This window comes from Helicoverpa zea, chromosome 3 (genome assembly GCF_022581195.2).
Source record: "Helicoverpa zea isolate HzStark_Cry1AcR chromosome 3, ilHelZeax1.1, whole genome shotgun sequence".
Taxonomy (NCBI): domain Eukaryota; kingdom Metazoa; phylum Arthropoda; class Insecta; order Lepidoptera; family Noctuidae; genus Helicoverpa; species Helicoverpa zea.
In genome coordinates this window covers 10,318,042-10,333,406 of record NC_061454.1, presented here as the reverse complement: position 1 = coordinate 10,333,406, position 15,365 = coordinate 10,318,042, and the positions used below count along the sequence as shown (strand labels likewise).

Sequence of the window (15,365 nt, the reverse complement as noted above, 5' to 3'; positions counted from 1 at the left end):
GAACTCTTTTTTTCCTTTAAATGTAAGCTGAATTGATGTAGATATATAATAGATCATCCAAAAAAAGAACAAAGACAAGAGTGAGGTGAGCAGACGCTAGTAATTTTATGTAGCACCGCTGCGGTTGCTCGACATTAGCCAGTGTGTATGTGCTCTTAATTTGAAACTGACGTAAGAAGCTGCACTTAATACCGTACCGCAACGAGAACTCACAATCCAATCTCATTTTGAATTAAACTTGCATGTTTCTGATTTTGTATGGGTATTATGTAGCCAAGAATTTCATATGATGAGATTATCCTGTGGTCATAAAGACAATTTACGAAAAAAAAAAAAAAACAACTCAAAATTATGTAAGCATTTCTAAGATGCTACGAAATTCTGAGGTTCGTAGTGGACTACAAAATGGGACTCGTAGAGTGCTACGCCGCTTAATCCGTAGCCACCGAGCCGTAGTCTTAAAATGCTACGAAAATAGATATGATGATTAAATCCTATATATCACTAAATCTGTGTAAGTCCTTATTTGCTCAATTAATATTAATTTGTTCATATTTACATTACTTTAAAAACAAATAAACGGTACGAATGGTATCATATGAATACCAAGTTAAAAAGTAAAACATAAATAAGGCAACTTTGTTAAGGTCGCAGTAATTACGATTTCAAGTTTTGTTGAGAGGGGAACCTGGGGTTCAGAACGCATGCGCGGAACAACCGGTGATGGCAACGCATATAGAGGCTCCCGTACTTTATGTAATAAACTAGTACTTTTAACGATTAATGTAAACAGTTTCCTTGACCATCTGCCGCATAAGAGATATGAATGAGGACCACTTCGTTCTCCCTCGAGGTAAGCAGTTCTTTCGAGATAAGGTTAACTCCGACGCTCGAAAATCGATAGTTAAATAACACAAGCATAACCTAAATTGCAATTGTGCTTCTAATATCCTAAGTGAACCGTTAAATTCAGTGATTTTGTGTATCATGGTGTAACACCGAATGTTGGTGGAAGTGAAAAAATAACTATATAACTATACTTGTGAAGTGCCATATGAGTGTGATTCTCTAAAAGTCATGGTCATTCTCAGAATGTCATGGTGATATTAATATTTCAAGAATTCACCTGATAGGTATAAAAAGCCTAGCATTTACATAATTTATTCGTCCAATATTAGTGCTACCGATCCGTGTCGTAATATTTCTTACGTTTTATTTTAAGCAGTAATTTATCTGATTCCATCCTTGTTCCTACTGAAAATTGTAATCAAGGATGGTCTGACCCAATTTAGAGCTAGTTGTGTAAAATATCCAATACCTTTCTGGCGAATGTCACGACCGTGCAGATAGACATACGACGTATAACGAAGTCAACATGGGGTTGTTTGTATAGCAACCGCGTGTGGGGATGGTTAACGTAGATCTTCCTAGCTCGAGACCATGACACCTTACATTCATAATTTCAGCATTCCATTCAATGTTAACAACACGCTAAGTCAGAACTACGAGAGTAAATCGATCTGGTAGAATAAAATTAAACGATATTTGACTTAAGTCTTTCATAGATCGTCTTCTATTGATCTACTTATTAGAGTGATAGTATTTTAATGAGATTTGCTGTCGGGACCGACATTGGGTCCAAATCGCAAAACTACCGTTGGTAGGCATCTACATTGCACAATTTTCTTGTTTTCAGGTCCTGGCCTTACTGTTCCTGACTCTGATCCCATGGCCGGGGCCGTCAGTCTTCAAAATAACTTGCTCTCGTGACAACTCGAAAATTGTGAGGAAAGTTATACAGAACAAATGGCTCCCAGTGTTGGAGAGATTTCAGGTGAGGAAATCTTGATTTTTTATTCGTGGTTTTATAGAGCCATCACAAAAAAGAAATTACTTGGAGCGGTTGAGAGCGAAGCCTACGCCAATCTTATACGGTACAATTGATTGTGATTGATCAATTGATCGATTGTGAAAGTTAATTTGTGTGAAAATTGATATGGCTAGATTATATCTATCTATAGATATATCTTACTTGTAAAATGACTGCTTATAAGAGAGTCTGGAAAAAAAATCTGCTGTGCCGGGCCCTAATCAAATTGAGTTAAGGGCGGGAGGATGATGTTGGTATATTTTTGTAACTGTGTTGCAGGTGAAACTACCACTGGAGTGTCCATTCCACCCAGCGCGCGACATATTTGCGCCACAGCATGCAGCCAAGCTGCAGCACCGGCCCTCACAGTGGACCTGCGCTTTCTGCGGCAAGTCCTTCTACGAGGAACGACACCTCGACACGCACTTCGACCAGCGACACAAGAACCAGATTAATAAGGTACCTTATATATTTTTTAATTCTTTATTTATTTAGGGACATTTATAATAGCATTGCATATGTCAGTCATTTCTCGAAATGCGAATGAATTCACTTATCAGAACAGGCTGAAAAAAATATAAATTTTACGATACATAAAAATACCCTTATCGAACTAATATACTATCTACGAGTTTCGAAAGATCTTCCATTAATTTGAGGGTATATTTTACCGGTTTTTATTACGTGCCTATAGCAGTAGTCATGTTATAGGTTGGCTAGGTACACAATACGGCCGGTTACGTATTGGTCTTGAAGTAAGTTGTGTTGCTAAGTAATCCGATAAGCCTTAAAGCGGTAACCTTGCTAAACAGTTGATTGACGATGATTATAAATGTTACAAACTCGTAATCCCTTAGCCATAGTATTCAAAGCACTATTACCGACATGTTGAAGTCCCAATTTAAAAAGGGTCAAATATCTAAAGTCGTTTATAATTCCGGTTAATTTCAAGCAGATTAATCAAAATACGAAAATCAAGTTTTTTTTATTATGCAGGTTTATGTACCTATGTGTAATATTATGTGCACAGGCGGAGGATGCAGTATGCCTGGCGGACTACTGCGATATCATGCGGTGCCAGGTGCTGGTCGCTCACGGCTTGCTCAGCGGCGCTGGCGGGCCCAGCACTGATATTGAGGTCAGTTACAATAAAATATGAATGTACACAATTTGTCATTAACATCGTAACGCTATCCGAAACTGTTAAGGTCCTTATCATCAATGTCATTCTTACGGTAAACGAACGGCCAATAGTGAAATACTGGCTCCGACTTGTTAGACTAGACAACAGCTCCAGCAATATGGAGTTAGGAACGATCTGGAAAACAATACACTATGTTCGATATGTCAACCTGAAGACCGAACCATTTTACCATCGTAAAGGAAACCGATATCCAAGAAGGAAGTTAATTTAAAAACTAAAAATGTTTCAAATTAGATGGACACCTAAATCTTTTTGTACTTTATCAGGTATGGCAAGACGTAGAAGCGGTAAAGAAAGCGCTGGCACCAGCGGCTACGCGGAGCGTGGCGCGGGTGGCTGCGCGGAGACGACACCGCCCCCGCACCTCACCCTCCCCGCCCATTGCTGACTGTCCAAGAACTGAGGCTGATACTCGAGAAGAAGAACCTGGTTCGTATCTATTTATTTAGGTAGTTCCACCTGTTACTGGTAAAGTCTTTGAAAGACTATCAGAAACTTATCTGACATATGAACTGCGGCAGAAATTATAAGCAACCTTCATGTGGCAGATAGCATTAACTATCAGATCACTCACTGACACTATCAGTAATCCGGGCCTTAATGTTGCAAATACATTGACGCTTTTTAGGCGAGACCTCATTAAGACGTGATGAGTAATGTGTGGTATTGCTAACACATACATAAACTGTTAATGGAATGATGATTGTAGCCATACTTCCAGAGTCAGAAGAAAAGAGGACAGAGGACAGTGACGGGGACGCGAATCAGACGGCGGAGCTCTGTGACGCCGACACTGTGGAGTCGTCACTACCCCCCGACAGCCGACAGAAGAGACTGGCGGACTTGCAGGCTGAGAGAGCAGCTTGTGACCCAACGCGTCTTCAAACACTTAAGGTACTAAGGACAGAAAAAGTGAGGTTTTATGAACCCCAATCTGACAAGCTACGTCTTCTCGAAACAACTTCGGACCAATATTGGAGATTTTAAACGTTTGACATGCAATGTTTCAGGTTCGCTGTGAAAGGATCGTACATTCCTGCATAGCGACGCTTCTGCTTCATCTTACTCAACATCAGTTCACCGAGCTTGAAGGTCTTTTAATTTATTACGTCTACTATACTTTTACAAGAGATATCCTAAGAAATGGCATGTTACCTTTGTCTTAACAAAATAAATGTTATATTTTTGTTGGGTATTCTATCTGCTTGATCTCTCTGAACAAGGCTAACGAGCTCGATTTCTCTTATCAGAGGAGATGCAGCGCGCGGTGTGCTGGTACCTGAGCTGTGACCGTTACTGGGAGGACACGGCGCCCACGGCCCGCGCCTTCCCCTGGCCTCTCCTACTGGCGCTCGCCACCGGCCTAGCGCTGGCTCTCTGCATGTGCTACTACATCATCTGGATTGTGTTCGAGTAAGTTACACAATGATTCATGCTGATAGAGCAAGCTATTTCTTGCCGTATGCTGTTTGAAGATCCATACTCAATACCAGCCTGACTTTAGCCTTTTCAAAATCAACTGTCTGTATTTATCATGTTCATCGTCAAATCACCCGCCTGATTTCGAATACAGTTCATATCCCACATCAAATCAATATTTATGTCAATCAAAAACATTCATACTACATTTCCTTGTTTTTTCCCCAAACTGAACTTATGAACGGCTACGTAGCTCTGAAGAGGGCAGCATCGCGGGCAGTGCGTCGGTGTCTATGACGACGCACTCCTCGCCGACGCGCGGGGAGCGACTGGCGGCAGAGGAGGCCATGCTAGACGACCCGGATCACGATGACCACTACATATACGTCACCTACCCGCCCGAGCTCAAGCGCAGGCTGCTCGAGAGGTACGAAGCGAACAAAGTCACCTTTATCATACTCTCGCCTTTTATCAGACAAACGCGTGTAGATTAATTAGTATTTAGGACCGTTTTCGAGACGCTGATGTTATTTTTGACCTTACAAGAAATTTTTCTACGGTTTCATAGATGATTTTATCGAGACTATTCTTCTAAAGAGAATTTATACTCTACTGGACCAGCTAACTCTGAATGTAAGACAATATTTGTTTAACGGAGTCTAAATCATAGGTGCTTAATATACTTTATTACTTTATCGAATCCCCGTCTGTAGGTAGTAACTATAACAATCTCCAATTTGAAACGTAAAGATATGACCTCGTAAACTATGTAATTTCAGTTTACATTAGCTATAGATAATCAATTAGTTACACCTAAAATATAGAACTGTTTTATCTCACTTCTATAGCGAGATTTTAATTGCACATGACGATTTTTTCAAAGTAGCAATTGGATTTTCAGATATGAATTAATTTAGCGATGATTGGATTTAAACACTGATTTAATTTAAGTAAGAATAAAGTACACAGCTACATCGCTTAGTTATTTTATATCATTAAGTTGGTTTTATAGTAGTTAGGCACCCTATTATCAAAATAGAAGGTCAGGTAGTGTGATTTATTGAGAATATTTTTGTAGGCGCCGAGAAAACTTAAAAATACTTATTCCGATTCTCGTCTAATTTGATGTGATATAGGATTTATATAGAAATGAATATCGACTTTCTACCGCTACCTGTCGGTTAGAATAATTGCCACATGAACAAAATTGTGTGCAATTTTTGTTATTTAATTTGGAACATTTATTTTACTAATAACAGTTTATTGTTTTAGCTGCTACAATAGAACGACTCGCCTCTGAGATCCGCATCCATGCCATTGCGCCGCGCATGCGTACTTTGTACCACTACAGTAGATTTAATATTTAGATTTAGTGGCAACTTCAAAATATTGTGTTATAGAAAATTATGCGTATGTGTTCTGTTCCTTATATCACTGAGACAACGATAATAACCTTTATAATCTAGTTGAAATTGATTCAATTCTCAAAGTACTTGCCTACTCTATTGAAAAATGTGTTCAAAAACATACGATATAAGGTACAGAGTCACACGAAAACGTACAATATTTTCACGAATTTTCCAAGTAGATATTAGTAATAAATTAATAAATTCTCTTGTTTGATATTATTGTACCTTATATTATTATTTTGTTTTCTAGTTTATTTAGACGTAGTTCGCTTGAAACAATTGGTGCCTAAACCTTTCAGTTTGTTTTTATCGTGCCTACAAATAAGTATTTCTCTAATAGGTATTTATGGTACTAAGGAAGTCTGTACATACGAATGATGACGTCTATATTATTATCATGTATTCATAGTGGAACTCAAATAAACAAGAGAATATTTTTATCCCTAAACGCATTTTAAACCCCTAATTGCTCACGACATAATTATACCTAATTAATATTGTATTGATATTTACCTACTCATAAAGGGTTAGCATTTTCAAGTTATTATTTCATGTTAAATCCTGTTATTTATTTTAAAAATAAATATTTTTGTGTTTGTTTTAATAGAATAAACAAAAATCGAACACGCAAGAGTTTGGGGCTATATTTTATACGAGTTGGAATGATTGTGATATCCATTAAATTATTCGTTGTCTGTTTATCATTGTTTGTTAAACCATTCTTATTTTATTCAAATTATTGTATAGTCACCGTCACTAGTCATTGTCTTTAACTTATGGCCTTACTACAAAAACTTTAACCACTGTTTTACACTTGTCTAAAAAAAATGTGGCTCCAAAATGAACCATATGTCAACGTCATAATTTGACATTTTTTTAGACAAGTCTTAAACTGACGTTAAAAAGTTTTTGTGGTAAGACGGTTAGTGTCTGTTTATTTATTTAGATGTACCAACATTTCTCTAAATTATTTAACTGTCATTAAGTAATTATTATACTTACTAATAACTTACATTTACTTACCTTTAACGCGCTATATGTATAATATAAACTGCTTTTTAAATTTGCATAAGTAAATGCTTGAAGAGACTGAAGTAAAGCATTTTAGTTGTACCTTCTAATATTACGAACTCACTCATTTTTAACGTAATTGAGAGCACCGTATCGTTTTTCCGTTGTTTTAAAAATATTTGTAATATAAAAACAAAAGTTTGTTAAATAAAATTCTTGATAAAAATTGTGTACTTATTTATTATATAATAGTGAATTGTATAAAATTGCCAGTCTTCATTACATTAATTATACTTATAATATTTTTTACAAATGCCGCTTACATTATATTACGATTCAATATTTTAACGATTTTTACATTTGATAGTCAGTGATCGATTACATATTTGACTTTGGTTTGGAAATTAGAACCATTGCATTCCGTGTTTCTAGAAACCGCTAGTCATTTGTTGCACTCGAAAGCATGATATTACCACTACATTCTTTGAAATCCACAATAATACATAAACAGTATCAAAAAGTCAGTATATGTTTTCACATGAAAGTCCCAATATAATATAGTAATAATAATTATTTAGAATGAGCTATTTACATTACGTTGAAATATTATAAATTACATACGTTGTTCATCGGTCACACGTACTTGACTCCCTTCCACACGGAGTTCCCTTCCATGACGCACTTACACCCGCAGCCCGTTGGACACGTATCGTGTTGGGAGAACCTACGGAATAAAGGAGAGGATGATGTTACTTGAATTTGATTGCGGGTGCACGCTATTGCGGGGTGAAGTTGCCACCAACTACGGTAAGTGCTTAGATCTGAGTTGGCGAAATGGGGAAAGGTACCTATACATATTCAAATTCAAATCTTATTATGATGTAAAGGTTTTCGCTGTGTCCGCGCCGTGCGTCCGTCTGCGCGGCGCGGGTATATCCGAACACTTAACGCATCATGTGCTCGAAACATGCCCTAAGTGGGTCCTTCTTCTGTGTCGTTTTGTAAGTTGTTTATTATGTAAGTGTAAGATTGTGTCTCACCAGTGCAGCATGTGCAGCGCGTGGCCGGCGTGTGCGCAGTAGTGGCAGGCGGCGGCCAGCCCCCGCACGGGCCGCGCGCACACGGCGCAGCGCAGCGCCACGCGCGCGCACTGCCCGCATGCGGGCCGGGCCACGCACCCGCACCGCACGCTATCACGCACTGATTCCACTGCACCCACTACCAGCTTCAACACCTAAACATACAAAGAAAGAACGTCGTAAACGTAGCCAAAACTACGCAATACAAATGTAGCACAGGGAAGAAGAAGGCTACCAGCCTCAAGACCCTCCGTTTGCTAGGGATTAAATACACCAGCGAACAAAATATATCGCACGATTCCACGTGAGTGAAGAGGTTGCGTGCCGCAGCTATCCGTCGCTATATTTTATTTGTGCAGGATCGCGATGGCGCTCATAAAGGGTCGCTAGCTCCGCGCGTGACTTCACATCTTGGATGCACAGGGGCGAGAATACAATGTAGGTTCTACTGAAAGTCCAGATAGGTCCGTCTCCACCCAGTGGACCTACTCTTTTAAGACCTGAAAAGTAGAAAGGTTCTAAAATCCACTCACCTCAGTCTTCTTGTATATCAACTGCCACCTATGCAAGATGTCTGCGTAAACTCTTTTGAAGCAGTGATACAGATGCACAGTGGCTTCGTCCAGCACACACGAGGACACTCGCTCAGACTTGGACACGGTGGAGTCCGTATAAAAGTTCTCTGCCTCTGAACACGAGTTGCTGCGGAGGACGATAGGTAGGGTCCAACCGTCCGCGCTGATCTCACTGTATTGGTTTACAGTACTGTATGGGGATGTGCCGTTACCCTGTAGGAAAGACGTCATGATTTTAGGGGTTAAGAGACCCAGGGCCGAGGGGTTGTTCGAAAAAGTTATCGCGGGTGTTAGGCAGGAAGGGTCTGACATTCCCTCACGCTGCATCAACAGCGGGCGGGGTAAATTGATGAAGGGGTCTTAGAGCAGTAAAAATTATGGACAGGAAAGATTATGGACAGTAGGTAATGTTTAAATTGACCGAGATTGATCACGGTAAAAGTAAAGGGGTTTGATGAGCCGATGAGCCGACAACTTTAGATTTTACTCACATAACTAGAGGTGCTGATCGTGGATTGTGAACTAGAATTACTTGTGTCGTTGAACACTGAAAAGGCACACGCTAACATTGCTGCCATTTGGATGTTAGACGCTTTGGCATAATGTGATATTCTGGAACAAACACAGATAAAAATATATTTTGGAGCTAACTGAAGCTTGAACTTATAAAATTATCATATATCTCTGCTCATATATTCTGGCCATTTACACCCATGGCCATACTTTATGTGTCGCGAATGCGTAGCAGTGTTTTCTTCTTACGTAGTGCCTATTGCCAGTCACTAGGACCTAACTTCAGACGGTCAAAGTTGTTTGACGTAAGGTGTAATTATATTTCTCAATATGTGAAATTCGACCACTTTATTAAATACATTCGTCATGAATAGCCCTACCTACTATATACTATAGATCCAAGGATGCTTACAATGACTGCAGCAGATTACAGCAGAGCGGATGTCCAACCCAGCCCATGCTCTCCTCGCTGGAGGCGAGGTGGTCGACGACCCGCGCGCGGAGCGACCGCGCGGACAGCGCCGCCAGCTCCCACGCGTGCGCCAGGTCCGGCTCGCCTTCATCGCAAGCCGCTTTTGCGTTCGTCTCGCACATTTCTATTGGATAATATTATTATGGATATACAAGGTGTTGATTTGCATTTGTGCCATAGTTCAGGAGGAGGACATACAATACGTAAATAATCGATTGGAATTACAGTAGATGGGAAATAACTAATATGCACTGGTTTTTTTGTCATTGTAATGTCGTGGTATTTTCGAAGTAATCCAATTTTATGAATGAAAGGAGATGGCCAAAAAAAAACCCAGAGTCGACAGAAACTTCGTATGTATGGTTGGATTCTGTATAATTTATAGATTACAAAAAGTATTTCATATCATCTAAAAACCATGGGGTTCTCTTTTTACAAGGTTTTTTCGATTAAGATTTTAGTACATAAAAAAGCTTAACTTTTCCGTTTACTGTTCATAAGAAGTCGTGCATAGGGTAAAAACTTTACACTCAGGTGTATGTTTGTTAGCACTATACACGAGTGAAGGTTTAGAGCTGACCTGATGATGGAGAAGAGAGAAGGTCAAAGGACCTCGGCAATGGTAAATATTAACTACCTCGTGTTTGGGCTTATATTATTCGCATTGATAAGAACTTTTCACTTATCCGAATAGTGACTAAAAATCTAAAAATAATTTAAAAAAAAACTTTTTTTTTTTACTTTTAAGTTTTCTTTTTTATCAACCTTTGCCAGTTCAGAAGTTTACACATAACAGGGAAACCTCAAGTAGGTAAGGTCGGTACTTAATCGTATCTGCAGTGGTTCATGTGAATAGTGCAATGGGTGGGGGTCAAACTCAAGACCTTTACATTACCAGGCAAACTCTGTAACTATGAGGATATTACTATTCGCATGTATAATGTTAGTATACCTTGTTTTTTATGGTCCTTTATGTAAATAATCTTTAAAATCAACAGAAATTCAACATAACCTATTTTTGTAAAAATATTATATAGTTCCTATACCCCATGGATTTCAGGCTTGACTTTTTGGCACCATCAAAGGTCTATCATAATGAACCCATTGGCACCCATTTCCTTGCTGTCGATTCTGGGTTTTTTTACTATGAACATTTGGCCATCTCCTTTATGAGTGATCGTTGCGTATGCTTTGTGTTTGCGTTTGTGTGAGGGTGCAGCACGGTTTTAACGCCAGTAACATACGCGACAAGTTTAAATAAGGCTAGATGACATTTACGGAATTCCGAAAAAAAATTAAAGAAAAAAAATTACGTACCAATTTTTTTATTGATTTGGGTCGAGAATCATTAGCATAATTACGTCCTTGAATATGGCACGGATGCAAATCAACAGCTTGTATTATGGATTTGATAATATTACAGTATATCATTATTCTGTTAGTCTGTTTGCCTTCTTTAAGAAGTAAGAAATAAATAAAAAATATATTATTAAAGCTCTTAGCCTGGTGTGAAATTTTATATCTTGAAAACGTTAAAAGACACAGTAATAAAGAAATGCGTATGCGCATTGGTTTTGAAAGTTTGAAAAATAATGTTCAGTATTTACTTTATTTTTCCCAGAACTGGAGTAATTTATTTATTTATTTATTTAACAATTTATGTACACACACACAGAATACAGAGAAGAAGAAAAATAGAAAAGATAGTACAAAGGCACAGCTTATTTCATTAGAAATCTCTTCCAGCTGGCCCGTTATGAAAGAGTTAGAATAGAAAGAGATGCAGATAGAGTGCGTAAAAAGAAAAGAAGCTATAACTAACATAAAATAATCACTAACTTAACCTAAATATGTATATATAAAATATATATCAATATATATATATATATATGTATAAAAATATATAAATACACTAAATACTATAAGCATCTATGATGACAAGGAAAGATAGTGTTCCTTCAAGTTGCGTTTAAATAATGCAACAGTTTGGCAGCTCCTCAGCTCAGGCGGCAACTTATTCCACAGCCGTACAGCGTGCACGGTGAAGGAGTAGGAATAGAAATCAGTGGAGTGGGAAGGGATTTTAAGTAGGGATTTGAGATGAGTCCTGCAGGAAGCATCAGGTGAGCGGAGAAAGGAGAAACGTTCCCGCAGGTACGAAGGAGATTTAGGATTGAAGAGGATATTGAATAGAAGACACAAAATGCGAGTGTTCCTGCGAAGACGAATAGGGAGCCACTTGAGATCCTTGCGAAATTGTGAAACATGATCATACTTTTTAAGATTGAAGATAAAACGAATACAAAGATTTTGCAAGCGCTCAAGTTTATTTAAAAGCTCCTCTGTGGCATCCAGATAACAGGCATCGGCGTAATCTATAATAGGTTGGATGAGAGTCTGAGCAAGAGAAATTTTGGTATTTGGTAATTTTGGCTCTTAAACGGGACTAGGTAATTGTTAAGCTCTGTGACACCCTGTTTATGTCCCAAAACTCAACTCTCATGATTTATATTGTTTAGGTGCTACTACTTACCGACAGGATCGTCAGCGTTTATAAGATACTTCTCAGCGAGGGTGCGGCTGAGCGGGAACAAGTTAGGGGCGGCGTACATGACGACGCGCGGCGCCACGCACCCCGATATACTGCCGCGGCTGCGCATACTGCCTGCGCGGCGACCTTGCGCTTTCTGACAATACGGGAGTTTTGTTTAAAGTTGACTTTGTCAGAGGACCAAAAAGTTCATCATCAAAATAATTATAGCACCCATACTCACCCATCTATCCTGAAAATAGAAAGTCGTAATAGAATTGGACGGATGTCGGTGATGCAGCTGCGGAAAACCTGACGCGTTCGTCGGAGACGGCGTCGTGGTCGCGTGGGGCGATACAGAACTGTACCCGGTCGTGCCAAACAGTCCCGGAGTTAACGACAGCGACGACATCGACCGAGGCGTACCCGTCTCGTGTTTTAACGACAGTCGCCTCGCGTTCGGCGGCCGGTTGAACACAACCAATGTGCTAACTCCACACCATTTGGCCCCACAAGTTCTAGGGAATGGTATACACGAGTCACCAGCGTTCTCGCTTTCCGATTGACTCCGTTGACTCGATTTCATTGAGTCGGTATCGTCACTCGATTTCACTGGTATCTAGAAATGGAAAAAATATACTGAAGTATGTCGTGTATTTTACTGTTGTAATGTGAAAAATATTAAATACTTGAACGAAAATATGTAGCTGTTATCGAAAGGGGCACGAATTAGATTACCTAGGTACTTTATGTAAGTACATAAAACGTTTATTGGATTCAGTGCTATGTGAACGGTGTGGCATAGAGTGTTACCTGCCTGCCTAATTTACGTAACTAACTACTTGAAGTAAAAAAAAATTGCGTTCATATACCTCGTCAATAGACGTAGCTAATGTTTTCAAGCAGTGCAAAAGACATCTGTGCCCTTCCTTCTTCTTGCGGTGAGCAGTTCTATTGATAGACTGTAAAATCTTAATAGTAGTGGGACTGTCGACATTTGTTCCCGACAGCCAAGAGAACTTTGGTATAGTTTGTTCAGTGACATTTCTGGGAAACGTCACTTGTAGGTTGGCGACGTAACCATTACGTTCCGAGTGAATCTGGCATGTTCGCGTCTCGATGTTCATGTCCGTGACCTCAATGTTGGCCATCTCACGAATTGACTCAAACTCTTCATCTATCGACGTGTTTGTTTTATGCGGGAGCTTATTCTGGAATCGTGAATATAGAGTTACTCTGCAGTTGGCCAGTCAAAAGTAATAGCCTAAACAAACACAGCTCCAATTAACTTACCAATAAAATATCTTGACCTTTGTTATCTCCTGTAGAGATATCATTTGTGGAGCCCGCTGTAGATGCATAACTTACATCTGAAATTATACCAAACCTACTTTATTATCAATTAAGGAATACACAAGCTGGACTATCACGTTGAGAAATAATGAAATTGATCATACTGAAAATAAATTAACTTACTGTCACTGTTATTGTCTTCATCATGTTCACCGTCATCTGGCAGATAATGATTGCACATCTTTAACAATGATGGATGCATAGACCAAACTCTCAGAGACTGATCCCTTGCCCAAGTCACAAGTTGATAGTTGGATGGTGAGGTGTTTGGTCTCCAAACCATGGTCTGAACTGTGTCAGTGTGGCCCACGAGCCTGTGAGTTAGTGCCCCTCCTACCCAGATACCAATTACTCCTGCTTGTTCCACTCTAGGCATCCCTCCCCAACCTACTCCTATAGTTAGTAATCCACTTCCGAATGGCGTGTATATGGCGCGCCAAACAGGGAAGTTGGTCATAATTACATTCTCAGGTCTTCTAGCATTATTTATGTCAAAGTATTTGATGCTGCCATCATGGCTTGAAGTAACCAATTGGTATTCATGGTGGGGACTCCAGTCCACTCCATGGATTTTGCACAGATGTGCAGAAATGTAGTGAATAGGTGCAGAATGCTTGCGGTAGTCCCAGATTTTTATGTCACCATCATGAGCAGTGGCTACTATATGGGTGGCTACTTTATTCCACTGTACTTGTGAAGCACCAGCTGAAATTGTAAAAATAAAGATTATGTATAATGAATTGTATACATTATTGATATTTTCACTAAAAATCAATACTTACCAACAGCACACAAAGAGACTACAGGTTTTCTTGCATCCCTCAAATCCCACAAATGAGTAAATGTGTCAATGGAACAGGTGGCAATGAGGTTGTGATCTTGTCTATGGAAGTGGGTGTCACTGACCACTCTGGTGTGTCCACGTAGAGAACAGATGCACGTCAAGTCATTGCCACTCCGCCACTCATACACATCCACTCTTTGATTGCTCTGAAATTTTTATTGTAGAACTGAAGACTCAATCATGAAATCAAGATCATAAGTCAAATTTTTATGAGATACATATTATTTTACTCCAATTTCAAACAAGTTTTATAATAGTTAAACTAACTCGAAGTTGTGTTATGGTATACTGCTGAAAAATGAATACAAATGGATCCTATACCTCATTCTATGACCAATTATTTATTAGACCTGAATGGTCTAAATAACAACACTTGCACCTACCGCGATTGCGCACAGTTTCTGGCCATGGTACAGTTGACACCACTCGGCGCCGGCCGCGTCGTACTTGCTGTGTCGAGGGTATTTCTTTACGATATCACCCGAGTCCTCGTCCTGAGTGATCTGCTTAATTGCTAGCCACCGTCGTCCCGCTAATAGAACGTTGTTGCCTGAAAAATCTACGGACATAGCCGTCGCTTGCAAGTCGCGATACTCCCATTTCATAATTTCTGAGCTCCAGTGGAGAGACATCCTTAGAAATTAATTTTTGAATAATATAATGCTATGTTATGAATATATAAATTTATTTTAATGACGTATCAGTAAAAACATGGTTTATTTATCACTGTGTTAGTTGCCAATGTGACAATAACAACACATTGACATTTCCGAAACGTAATCAGCTGGATTGATCATGTTTGGATAATATTTTTTTCAATTTATTAGTTAGATGCATTTATTTAAATAAATGGTTTCATGGCCCTAAACAGAATAAGTAAATTATTAACTATTATCAATTATTATTTTAAAACATATTGTAAAGCGATTTTGTTAAGGGTTAATACAAATATGCGTAGTGTGAAACGTAATCTATGAAAAACACAAAATTGTTTCCGTCCTAAAATAAATACTGATCACAATGAATTGATAAATTAAAATCTTAACTTCTTTTTTTATCATATGGATGTTGGAGTAAAAGTTATAT

At 38.9% G+C, this 15,365-nt stretch overlaps 2 protein-coding genes across 2 annotated transcripts; one reads left to right on the top strand and one right to left on the bottom strand.

Annotated features, from left to right (window-relative positions):
• Positions 1-709: 709 nt before the first annotated feature.
• Positions 710-7,139, top strand: LOC124646143. The gene is made up of 10 exons (XM_047186223.1): positions 710-853; positions 1,697-1,834; positions 2,150-2,329; positions 2,901-3,008; positions 3,341-3,503; positions 3,796-3,968; positions 4,085-4,166; positions 4,325-4,487; positions 4,747-4,920; positions 5,766-7,139. The coding sequence occupies exons 1-10, from the start codon at positions 827-829 to the stop codon at positions 5,791-5,793; spliced, it is 1,236 nt and encodes a 411-aa protein (XP_047042179.1). The 5' UTR covers positions 710-826; the 3' UTR covers positions 5,794-7,139.
• LOC124646142 (GATOR complex protein WDR59) lies at positions 7,134-15,098 on the bottom strand. Its single transcript, XM_047186222.1, has 12 exons — positions 14,663-15,098; positions 14,218-14,425; positions 13,559-14,140; positions 13,376-13,452; positions 12,955-13,293; positions 12,327-12,701; positions 12,086-12,239; positions 9,493-9,676; positions 9,059-9,179; positions 8,526-8,780; positions 7,954-8,147; positions 7,134-7,637 (listed from the first exon to the last, which is right to left on the bottom strand). Exons 1-12 carry the CDS (start codon positions 14,909-14,911, stop codon positions 7,547-7,549), a joined length of 2,829 nt encoding a protein of 942 aa, XP_047042178.1. The 5' UTR covers positions 14,912-15,098; the 3' UTR covers positions 7,134-7,546.
• Between the last annotated feature and the right edge of the window lie 267 nt (positions 15,099-15,365).